Source organism: Tarenaya hassleriana, unplaced genomic scaffold (genome assembly GCF_000463585.1).
Source record: "Tarenaya hassleriana unplaced genomic scaffold, ASM46358v1 Cleome10, whole genome shotgun sequence".
Classification (NCBI taxonomy): Eukaryota; Viridiplantae; Streptophyta; class Magnoliopsida; order Brassicales; family Cleomaceae; genus Tarenaya; species Tarenaya hassleriana.
This window is the reverse complement of record NW_010960188.1, coordinates 1,040,880-1,053,851: the sequence shown is the minus strand read 5'-3', so window position 1 is coordinate 1,053,851 and position 12,972 is coordinate 1,040,880. Positions and strand designations below refer to the sequence as shown.

The following is a 12,972-nucleotide window of genomic DNA, read 5'->3' as shown; positions in this document are numbered from 1 at the left end:
TTTTTCTCCTCCTCCGATTTGGTTTGTTTGTATTTTCCATGTGAATTGTGATCAATATCAAATTTTGCCGCCTTTCCCATGAGATGAAATGGCAGGAAGTAGAATCTGTATCAACGCAACCAAAAGAGTCCGAGTCTCTACCCGACCGGACCCGACCCGGCTAAGTCCGAGCAAGAATTCCGATTCAAATATGTAACGCAATCGAATGGGGGCCCATTAAGGGCCCACAAAATCGCGAAACTGTCCAGGTTGCCCATCTGGAAGTAAGTGATGGAATGGGGCCCATCAGGCCTCCCACAATACTACAACGTTGTCCATCTCGACGGCCCGGCCGTAATCAAATAACGAATTTTTAAAATAAATAATCAAAATCGAATGGGTTTCATTATTTGTGAAGTAATGGACCTTTAAGAAAAAGGCCTACGAAAATTTCGTGAAAGTTTATAAAACCCCTTACAATGGGCTCAGACTGGGCTATTGGACTTGTAATGAGGACTTTAATGCTTTGCAAGTAATTGGGCTAGGCCTCGTCACTACGGATCTCCAGATGTAGAAATAGGAAGCGGTCCATAGGAAAAAGTCACCACGTGGCATTTTCTAATTGGAAGAAGAAGAGTCATATTTTTATTTATTTATTTATCAGGGTTAGTAAATCTTTTTCGCGATCCCTGAAATAATCCTTATAAACTATACATTTGAACCGATAAATTTACAATATCAAAATCAAACATATATTACAATGTATAGTTTGAGTGAGGAAGCGGATTAAGAATATCACAAACAAGTGGGTTTGTTACTTTAATATATATATATATACACACGAGAACATGATGTGAATGTGATGGGATACTCAACGGTCCAAATCTGCTTGTAATAAAAGCTTCGAATATTTAATGTTTGTGCGAATGTGAGAATCAAATCTTGGCCGTTTAATTTGGTGGGTACACACCAACTTGGCTTCCTTACGAATATAAATAATATCATACTTAGTTATATCATCTATGAAAGTGGTTTTCCATATACATATATATATATATATATATATATGTATGTATGTATGTATGTATAGTAGAATCTCACTGTATAGTAGTTCAACAATTTAGTATTCGAATCAGCCCTCGGCTGACAAGTTATTTGTTTTATAACATTATCAATGTTACACATTTATATGAAAAATGTGTTGGTTTAGTGGACTGTATGATTAGACATGAAAATGTTATATAGCACTGTATGACAAAAATCATTTTCTTTAATAAAAAATAATTTACAGTAAATAAAGGCCATGATTACAGACATGGATTCGTTTGTCTTAAACATGCATTTATTGAAAATATATTCACCTTTCTCACTCTCCTACTATCCTCGACAGATTGACCAAATCTTTAACGGTTAGGTTCTAAAATATATTCAGTAGGTAAAAATATCTTTTAAGATTTGATCTGCATATTCTAAGCCTCGGTTAAATTAAATCTCTTATTACCAAACAAAAAAATCTAACTTTTTTCCAATCACGGGGATCTGGGCGTGGAACTATAATTAGTTAGTCAATAAATATTAATTAACTAATTAATTAAACCCTCTTTTAAATTATTGTCACTCGTGATTCGCAGGAAAGATCTCGTCGTCTTTTGGAATCCACCCGACCCTTCTTCTCCCGAAAGAACAAACAGAAAAATTTTGATTCTCATTAATAAAGAAATCGTTTCATTTATTTTTTTATATATATATATATATTATTTGGGAAATGGCATAGGAGAGTATTTTTAATTTTAAAAAATATTAGTTTAATCTTCGATATTTTCATGCCATAAATTAATTTTCTTATGTTAGGTTATATCACTGGTTAGTAAAACGGGATGCGTCACACCTGGAGGAAGATCATGCCGACGTGGAATTTACCAGGATGGCCCCACAAGAGGCTATATACGAGAAAGAAGAAACCACAAGTGGACCGTCGTATGTCTTCCAAATAGCGATCTTACTATATAGTACGGCCCATCATAATAATAATAATAATATACTTGTCGTTTATATGATAAGCCATCATAGTAAGGATTTAATATCGTCCATCTATCAATTTAATTGTGATTGATTATGATTATATATGAAAATTATACTTCACACGAATCATTACAAGCTAATCGATTATAGATTTCTTTTCCTACCAAGGGGATAAGGACTATAGTAAAGATTTTCATGAATGACGGAAGATTGGCTTATCAAAATTTCCAAGGGCATTAATCTGTGGTTACCTTGCAATATTTAATTACGCATTCATCGGTCCATGGCTCATTCAATTCAATCATTATCATAAATTATCTTCTTCTTCTTTTTCATTTGTTTCGTGTTTTCCATCTACCTTATCATATGTGCTGGCTTTTGATAAGGTTAATTCGATCAGTTTCATTTTGTCAAATATTTTACCGAAATAGTGGATTATATAAAAAAATATAATTTGATAAAAAAAAATAGAGATAGAATAATCAAACATGCTTTTATTTTTAACACCACATAGGTTGTTATTGAAGTTATTTTACGTTTGATATAATGTATTTTTGTTCACTTCATATCTTTTGCATTATATATGGGAATCCGTTGGATTTTTTTTTTAATTTTATCATATTTAGATTTACCAATAATACTTCACGACAAGCAAATTATTGACGAGTGTTTCTTTTCATTTGGATTAATATATGCCTGGTTATTTACTTAAATATTATAAAATAAAAGCAAAATAAGATATTATAAAGCGGAAAGAGCTTAAGTATATATATATATATATATATTCACAAAATAATCATACTTTTTGTATATACTGTTTTTTTTAAGAAAGTATGCATGGACCGACTATGAGATGCACAACCAGAGGCAGCTCATTTCTCTATCTCCTTTCCTCCTTTTAATATTTCAAAATTTATATTATTATTTCGTGATGCCTTTCCATCTCCATCCCACTTTGTATACTCCGTGTAATCTGAATCTGTTTTAATAAAAAATATATATATATAAAGGTGACTTTTTATAACATTCCACAACCACAAACCCAAACTATACAACCATTGCATATTCTAAACAATATTTTTCTTTTGATATTCTTCACATATAAATTAGAAATATAATTGCATATATATATATATTGAGAGAACAAAATAGATATTTGGAATTTTTATTCACCACATATAAAAGCTAACCATATGGGTTGAATCACCTTCGTGTCAAATATAGCCATAGAATATACTTAAAAAATCTTCGTCTCTATTTTTTTTTGGTTATAGAAAAATATATAATTATAATCACACATGCCCTTTTAAAAAAGAGATTTACATATATAATCGCAAAAAATACGCTAAAATACGAGAGAAGATGGAAAGACGACGATGGAAAGACGAAGATGGGCCCACAAGGGGCTGAATCAGTAAGTTGGAGTGGGCCCATTTATCGTCGAAAGTATAGGGCTGATTTCGTTAGGCCTTTGGCGGTTGTTTCCGTTTAACCTGTCTGTCACGTGTGTTTTGTCCCTTTTGACTCTTTCTTTCCCCTTCTTCACATATTAAAAACAAATAATTTTTTTTGGTGAATTTAAAAATAAATAACTGAAAGAGATAGAAAGTAAAAGAATATATATATATATATATATGAAGTATAGGAACAAGGAATTCAATTCCATTTCTATATCCTAGAACCTCGCTATTACTTTCGGCATGTTCCCATTGACATGGGAATTAATCATATAAATGATTTTCGTCGAAATTTAAAATATCTTGAAAGTCCGATCATTATTGTAGGATTTTTTTAATCTGTTATTTGATTATATATTGTATAAAAAAAAAGACGGCATAACAAACAAATTAAGTGATGTTGACTTAATAAATTATAGAAGTATATGTAATAATGGTTTGCAAAATAAAAAATTAATAAGCCAAGAAAATGACATGGCATGTTTGGTTTTGTTACAAATGCGTTATCTTTACCATTTGGCATAAAAGGAAAAAAAAAAAAAAAGAGAGGAGGAGACAAAAAGGATAGGGAAAGTGAGAATGGAGACACTAGAATGGGCTCTTTACATGTAATAAGAGAGTCATGCTTCACTCCATGTGAAGCCCTTTACAGATCACGACCACCTCGATCACTTGTTTCTTTTTTTCTTTTTCAAAATGAAAAATAATCCCACGTCCATTTCACACGTCGTGACTGATATTGACCCTCCCATATTTTCCACTTATGAAATCCTATCATCTTTTTTTTTTCTTCTTTTTTATTTCGAATATAAAAATCCGCAAATTTATTGTCACTTGTTCTTAATTATGATATAGTTATTTTCGGAGGATTCTACCCTTTCATGAAACCAAAATCAAATTGAAATATGATATAAATTGTTTTAAAACGATTTTAAAAATATAAGAAAATGGGATATCGTGGGTCCAAAACTATATCCAATCTGTAATATATACAAATATTAATATCAGAACACTTAAATCTTCACATTTTGACAATTCACAACACCTGCGAAATGATATGATATGATTTGAGATGCATCAATTCTAACACTTCGGATTCACAGTGGCATCCACGCGCTTTACCAGTCTGTGGGCCTTTCTGGACCTCGCACGATCTCAGGTTGTCCCGGTTCAGTATACCGGTCGCTCTGTACACTTCAACTCCCGACTTGTAAACCGGAACCGGTTTACCCCAATTTGTCGTGAATTCGTGTTTATGTCGTAATACGACGTTCTAAAATTTAGTGGCGGTAGAAAAATCATATATTTTTTTAAAATCATCACGGATTTTTTCTTTGTCATTATCTTCTTTAAATCATTTACCCAAAAAAAGAAGAGAGTCACCAAGTCGGCAGGAAAAGGACACGTCCTCGTGGACATTGGAAATTTATTCGACCGACTTTGATAGAACATTTATAGACTTCATTCACATATTTGGGGGTTCATGGAGGCCAATCATACAATAAACACATGAAAAAAATAATAATAGTTTGGTGTAATGTCAGTTGATTCGAGACCGTGATTAAATTTAACACTACAAATTAATATATCCAATAATAATTACTGAAGTTGAAAATATGTGTATCATTTTAAATTTATGCTATTCGAAACAGTTTTTAACCAACCTTAGCCCTAAAACGATTTAGCATTCATCTCTATAGAAATTAACCCTCAAGACGTAGGATATAATAAACAGTTAAATCAATTATGCACCCAACCACATCTTACTACAAGTCACGAAGGCGTAGCGTGATTAAAAAAAAAGAAAAAGCAAAAGCAAGAACATGACTCGTAAATTAATCATAAAACATGTGGTTAACTCGCGAATTACGTTAATCATATATAAAACCACACATAAATTAATGTATTTTGTCAATATTCCACCACTCGGGGACCTAAACGAACATGTGGGTTCGGTAGGTGCACGTACGACGAACGCATGTCTTTCCCTTACCTTATAATAATTGATATACAAAGGTATTATAAGTAGTTTAATGGCGATGGCTTTATGGTATATAATTTAGGAATCCGCCGCCCAAAAGAGAGGGTTCGAAGTAGGGGACACGTACATGAGGTAGTAGAACACACGTGTGCAGTCGGGTCCGAAGCACTACAAGGAGTCATACGGTTCTGGTTTCGCCACGCGCCCGACACGTTTGGAGCCTTTTCTGGTTGCTCCGCCGTTCTGACAACTACACTTTATAGCGATGCATATTCTTGATTTTATGTATGGTGCTTTACAACCTATCATGATCGATAGAGTGATTATTGTAACCATCAATTGATTTTTTAATGTTTGGTCTACATTAGGGGTGGCCAATTCGGGTTTCGGTTCGAGTTCGGTTCGGTTATTTTTTGGTCTGGGTTCAGTTCGGTTTTGGTAAAAAGTTCAATTTTCCAAAGAAATTGTCGGTTAATCTCTCGGTTTTTTCGGTTATTTTTTATTCGGTTCGGTTCGGTTTCGATTTCGGTTTTTCGGAATTAAGAAAATCATAACCGTTCGGTTTTGATGTCGGGTTCGGTTCGGATACGGTTATGTCTTATTCGATTCGGTTCGACTCGGTTATTCGGTTAATAACCGAAATGGCGACCCCTCGTCTGCATTGTTAAGATAAAACAAAATAATGATTTATTTAACTTTTGACATGCAAATGTAATTTGCTTTTTTCATACAATTCTTGGATATTTTTCCATACACGTCTCTGCTTCTTGGGATGAACACATACAAAAAAAATGAAATAAATATCGGAAAAGGATACATACGTAGTATGACCAAAAAACATGGTCTTATAAGATATGAACAAAAAGAAGAAATAATCACACATTCTCAATACATGTAGATGTATCGTGTACATAAAGCCAAAATAATTTAAACAAAAAAGTATTAGTGAATTTATAATAAATTATATATCATTAGATCGCGTTCACATTGGTCTAAAATGCGCTCTCTTAACATACATTGAATCCAAAGATGTTCCCACATGGCGAAAGAAAAAGATTATTATGGATCGAAGACTCACAACAATTCTTCTTTGATTAAAATTATTCTTTAGAATATTATTAGCATCGTAATTAGTATTAAAGAAAATTAATGAGGAATATTCTTTTCTTATAGGGGTTGATTAATGTTCACTTTGTAAAAAAAAAGTACAAAAAAACGGATTAAGAATTTCCGAAATTGTATGGCTCTCGGGTAATCAGAGTTTTTTTTATAATTAATGTGTGTAATTAGAGGATTTTGTTAGCGATATTAATCAGCACGCCTGACAACACATGCCGAATTATTTTCTTTTTCAACTTGTTGAATATGCCAACAACTAGCATATAAGCTTTTAATTAAGTATATATATTGAATAAATCTATAAATTAAATTCGATTTAAATATATTTTAGATATTATTTATATGGGTTCCGTATAAAAATGGAGACGACGGTCAACCTATTGAAAACTGCTCGTGATATGTGTGAGAGAGAATCAACTTTTGAAAGAGGAAAATCGTAAAGTATGAAATCAGAATCTCTCTTACTTTGATGAGCAAAGCAAATACGAACAAGCTTGGTTTCAATTTGGTCTCCTCGTGCCAAGTCTTGTTTCCTTAGTCAAATGTTCAGTTCCGGTCTCCGAAGAATCTTTTTCCCCCCCCCCCCCCTCAGCTTATTTTGACTTTGATCTGTCTTATTCGCCTAACTGACATTATTATTTATTAAATCATAAAATTAATACGATTAATTGCACCAATCTCTTTCTTCATCTTCTTCTTCTTCTTTTTTTTTTTTTTTAATAAATAATATTATTTCGGATAGTTTCCTAACCTCTTTCACATTTTTGTAACGTTGTGTATGTTTTATAATACAAAATTTAATATGCTTTTGACTTGCCACCAAACTAAAACCGTTCTAATATAAAAATCTCATTTATTATATGATTAAATTTCTGTATCCATTGGGAAATATGAAGAAGATAATTTTTAATTTTGCGGAAAAGAAAAATTAAGAGCAACCAGGCTCTCATAGAAACTGAAACTCTCTATATTTTTCAACATTACTTAGATGCATAACAAAAGACCATTTGTCAAATACCAAGCATTTGCTGATTATATCATGTTCATTTATATTTGAAATATTCTTGTTTTTTGTGATATAAACTTGTAGAATGGGATATCATATATTAGCAAGGAGAATAACATTTATAAAGTCGATGATGAAATGGGTTTTTTACTCAAATGACTCATTTGAGTCGCATCTATTTCAGCGTACACCACCGGAAAAAAAATAATTTTTTTTTTCAATTTTAACCCACTTTTCGGTTGAAAAAGTCCGAAATACCCTTTTCTTTTTATTTTTTGCGACCTTATTACGACTAACATATAACTGATATACCATTAAAATAAGACAGATGATTGTTTTGTCACCTTTTTTAGAATCAATTGTAACTATATTTAGAATTAATTATGAAGTCGTAATAACGAAGTTGTTTTCGAACGGATAAAAATCGTGTATTCATTAAGGGTAATTTCGTCTTTTAAAAAAAAATTAATGTGTTATGTTTTTTATGGTGTAAGCGTGAAATAGGTGCGAGTGCGACCCAAGTGGATCATTTGAGTAAAAAACCGTGATGAAATACATCCAGACATATGGACTGACGTTGAGGCAGATTCGCGATTCTAATTGTACTACATAATAAAATAGTGTCACATATATGTTACAGCATTCCACATAAATACATAAATTATAACGATATGATATATACACATATATGTATAGTCAAATGCAAAAAAAAAAGGTGACGACATAAGATCGGTGTCTTGGATCCGCAGCTGGTTTTGAGAAGAACATTGATAGCGGGCAGGATTTAAGTGCTGTTAGTTTCTCGATATTTCATTACAAGGGGCGCATTATTCAACTTGTGTTTTTTTTCTTTCTTGTATATATGTGTGATGTCTCTCTTACCTCGTACTAGACATATTCCTTTTCTCTTTAATTTTTCAATTCTCGTTATTCTTTCTATGTATTTATTTAAAAATAAAGTATGTAATCATTTATGACTATCGGTTCATGAGCAATGAACATGAGAAACCATGGACTTGTGGGGTCTAAAACATTTATAAACTTTACGCACATGCAATATATATACATACATGCATGCATAGCATACATAATCTTTAAAATTATTTCCGAGTTTCAAATTATTTCTCCAGAAACTTTTTGTCTTTTGGAGTCGCTCGATAAATTTTAAATATTATTTACTTTGACTAATATTTTTTTTAATTAAACCTAACATGTAATTGGATAAACCATTTGTGACGGGAAACGAACGATGAAAGACAACGTTCTTATTAGAGTCTGTAATCTGTCTCTCCAGTTCGGTTCATCGCATAGGCACATCCATATATACCCTGTATCGATGCCCATACCTTCTCTGCATGCGTATATACGTATATGCACATACATGCAACGACACATGTGTATGTCGTTATATCGACACTACACATATTTCGACAATCTCTCTCACCAATCCCCAAAACTTATCACTTGCCAACAATGATAAGTCCTCGAGGATTCGATCTTAAAAACGTGCGAGAGAGAGAGAGAGAGAGAGAGAGAGAGATTCAATGAACATCACCAAACAAAAAAAAAAGAATTTAAAATCGAATTTTTGTTTTGATGGGTTCAAAGAGATTGGATCCAAATCTTCTTAGAACAACTTCGTATCTCCGACACGTAATTCCTCTCGAGAACTTCTCTGATCAGCACCTCATCTTACCTTTAAACAATTGTAGGGAGACGTAGTTTTTGCTACACTGTCGGCTGCTCGGTTAATTTTTTTTATAACGTAACTTAAATTTCGGAGTTATGATATTGAAAAGTTACTGTGAAGGAATCTAATTTCTTGGATCTAATATTGAATTGTAATAATATTTTGTTACGATAAGATATATCTTTTCTCATAATAATAAAATCAAACTCGCGAAAGAGTGAGAGTGTTGTTTTACTATATGAGTGAACGATGAAACCGATCTAACTCTTTTATTGGAATAATTGTTTACTAGTCAAACATGGGGGGACCTAAAAAAAATTTGTCATTGAGGCAATATGAAAATTACTTCAAATTAAGAGAAATTTTAAAAAAATTTATGGGGTCATATAACTATTTTTATTTAAAATGTTTCAAATTTATAATGAAATTAAGTTTTTTTAATAAAAAATGGGGAATATGCCCCATAACTCATGAATTGGATCCGCCCATGTAGTCAAATATTTCGTTGGAATGGGTTTGAAACAAAATATTCAGAGATAACAAACCAAAGGAACAAAAAATCGATGTCTCATTCAAAAAACGAGTAATTATTCGTCTCGACTACAAATCCAATTTACTATTGAAATAATTCGATGGTCCGTTAGATTTGATTAGTCGTATTATCATACTCGACATAGAGCAGCGAGCTCGGGGTGGCGGTGGTGGGACCCATGGATTGGCCCGATGGGTCCCACTTATAAAGAGTTATTGTTCTGTCGTCGCTTTGTGTTTGCTTCTCCCTTCTCCTATATAAGACCACTCGGGCTTCCCATCCCTCTCACATCCCACCATCTCTCTCTCTCTCTCTCGTCCGTTCGAAGAGTGGAAAACACTTGGGATTCGAAGAACAGAGCATCGCCTTCTACCTTTTCCCTGTTTCTTCTCTTTGTCCTCTCAAGTTTCCAATTTTTTCCCAAACCAACTTTAATCCCATTCCCTAAATCAGGTATTCCCCTCAAATCCCTAGTTTCCTCAAATGGGTAAGTCTCGGTTTTCTAGATTTCGCGGCTTTTGACGTCCTCCATGGGATCATTTCACTCTCTGTACCGGAAATTCCCTGTTTTTTTTTTTTAATGTCTGTGCCCTGTTTTCACTTTTCCAGTGAGCTTTGTAGAGGAGAATCAGAGAATGGCGACCCAAAACGTCGTCGTATCCGAGTCCAAGTCAGGGATCATCGCCATGGCCGTCTCCAACTCTGCCGTCTTCACTCCCTCCGCTCAGAAACCTCCGACGGCACCTGGGTACATCTCGATTTCCAGGAAGAAGCTCCTCAAGAACCTCGACATCAATGGCGGCCACAGAATCAACGCCTGGGTCGACTCCATGCGCGCTTCTTCCCCCACCCACCTCAAGTCAGTGCCTTCTCTTTCCGCCGACGAACGAAACTCTTGGATCGTAAGTTCCGACGGACTATCCATTTCTTCGGCCTTACGTCCTGCTTCAATCTGATTTTTTTTTTGTCGATTGGGCATAGATGCAACATCCTTCGGCACTGGACATGTTCGAGCAGATCATCGAAGCTTCGAGAGGGAAACAGATCGTCATGTTCTTGGACTACGACGGCACGCTTTCTCCCATCGTCGAGGATCCCGATCGAGCTTTCATGTCGAGCAAGGTTTCTTTTTCGTTGTCCATTTCCACTGAAATGAATGCGAACTGGTTTTCTGCTACTCTGTGTCTGTATTCATCGCTCTGTTTCGTTGCAGATGAGAAGAACTGTAAGAAAGGTGGCAAAATGTTTCCCGACAGCTATAGTGAGTGGAAGATGCCGAGACAAGGTACCATGAAGATCGATCATGCATATAGTTTTTCTTTAAACCATACTATATGTATTAATTTCCACCATCTTGATAAATTCATTTTTTTTAACGAATAGGTTATATTTTATTTGATTGTGGTGGAAATATTGCAGGTGTATAGCTTCGTGAAGCTTGCAGAGTTATATTACGCAGGCAGTCATGGCATGGACATCAAGGGTCCGACGAAAGGCTTCTCCAAATACAAGAAGGTGAAATATCATTTAGGGTTATTTCCAAAATCTAATAACAAAAAATGATATAATGAATCTTAATTTAATTTCAAATGGTTTTGATTCTTCGTATTCATCAGGACAAACAATCGGTTCTTTTCCAACCGGCGAGCGAGTTTCTTCCCTTGATCGATGAGGTAATAATTTTCATTTCGTCCGTACAGTGCTGATGCGTGGATTAATTCCAGAGTTATATAATGTACAATTAAATAATATTTATTGTAAATGTATGTTGAAAAAGGTTTATAAACAACTTGTGGAGAACACGAAATCGGTCCCTGGAGCCAAGGTGGAAAACAACAGATTTTGCGTCTCTGTTCACTTCCGGTGTGTCGATGAGCAGGTAAAAAATTTTATTTAAAAAAGTATAAATATTTGTTATATATATATATATTGTATGTATACGTATAATATAAGGATTAAAAAAATAAAAGAGAGGGGAAGCTGACTATGAGAATAATTTTTAAATACAGAAATGGAGCGAGTTGGCTCAACGGGTTCGGTCGGTTCTCAAGGAATACCCACAGTTGAGGCTGACCCAAGGTCGAAAAGTATGACGTGTAACTCTCTCATTGGTTGGAATATATCTAACTAAATCGAGTGTATAATTTTAGTATAAAAATTTTATTTTTTTTAACCGCAGGTGTTAGAAATCCGTCCGACAATCAAGTGGGACAAAGGGAAGGCCCTTGAGTTCTTGTTGGAGTCACTTGGTGAGTGAGTTCTCCGTTTTGTCTCTATGTATCTAATCATTTTCCATCATCATGACCATCAATTTGATTCTTTAAAAAACCTAATTAGTTAAAAAAAAAATTACGGACAATAAAAAAACGTTCTATAAGGGCAGTATTGTAAATATACGGAGTAGTAATTTTACAATAGTATTAATGCCTTTATAACATTTTCAATAGTGTCTTTATTCATTCTCCGACTCATCAATGATTTTTTTTTTGTTTGGTATAGGATTCGGAAATTGTAACAATGTTTTTCCGGTTTATATCGGCGACGATCGAACGGATGAAGACGCGTTTAAGGTAATTTAGTAATATAATATAAATGTATAGTTTTATTATATAGATTTTTATACAAATTAACTCGACACTATTTATTAATGTACTGTGACGGATAATTAGATGCTAAGAGAGAGAGGTCAAGGCTTTGGCATTCTTGTCTCCAAGTTCCCCAAGGACACCAACGCATCGTATTCTTTGCAAGAACCGGCCGAGGCAAGTGCATACACGTATACATATATATATATATATTACTCGTATATACTCACACACATATGTGTTTTGAAATACTTTTATGCTAATTATTTTAACAATAATTAATGGTATCTACAGGTGATGGATTTTTTGAGACGGTTGGTGGACTGGAAACAAATGCATCCAAGAATGTGAGAGCGATCGATTAATAACTACTAGTAGTAGACCTTTCAAAATAAATATGTCAACGTTATATATATATATATATATATATATATATATATATATATGAATATGTATGTATCTAACCTTGCACGCAATGTTGTAAAGGATATATAATATAGGGCAAGCTCTTAACATGCCCGGCAATGTTCTTGTTCATCGTATTTTTTTGGGTAAAAGAAAAGATGAACAATATCGAAAATATATGGCGAGTTTTATTTTA

At 33.6% G+C, this 12,972-nt stretch overlaps 1 protein-coding gene across 2 annotated transcripts; it reads left to right on the top strand.

Moving 5' to 3' along the window:
• Positions 1-10,087: 10,087 nt before the first annotated feature.
• On the top strand, positions 10,088-12,972 carry LOC104799127 (probable trehalose-phosphate phosphatase J). Of its 2 annotated transcripts, none has more exons than XM_010521513.1 (12): positions 10,088-10,239; positions 10,396-10,688; positions 10,768-10,908; positions 11,000-11,071; positions 11,206-11,301; positions 11,403-11,459; positions 11,564-11,665; positions 11,796-11,873; positions 11,966-12,035; positions 12,286-12,356; positions 12,456-12,548; positions 12,666-12,972. In XM_010521513.1, the coding sequence occupies exons 2-12, from the start codon at positions 10,422-10,424 to the stop codon at positions 12,720-12,722; spliced, it is 1,104 nt and encodes a 367-aa protein (XP_010519815.1). In that variant the 5' UTR covers positions 10,088-10,239; positions 10,396-10,421; the 3' UTR covers positions 12,723-12,972. The 2 variants fall into 2 exon arrangements, with proteins under 2 accessions (XP_010519815.1, XP_010519807.1); XM_010521505.1 differs by having other exon boundaries at positions 10,088-10,273.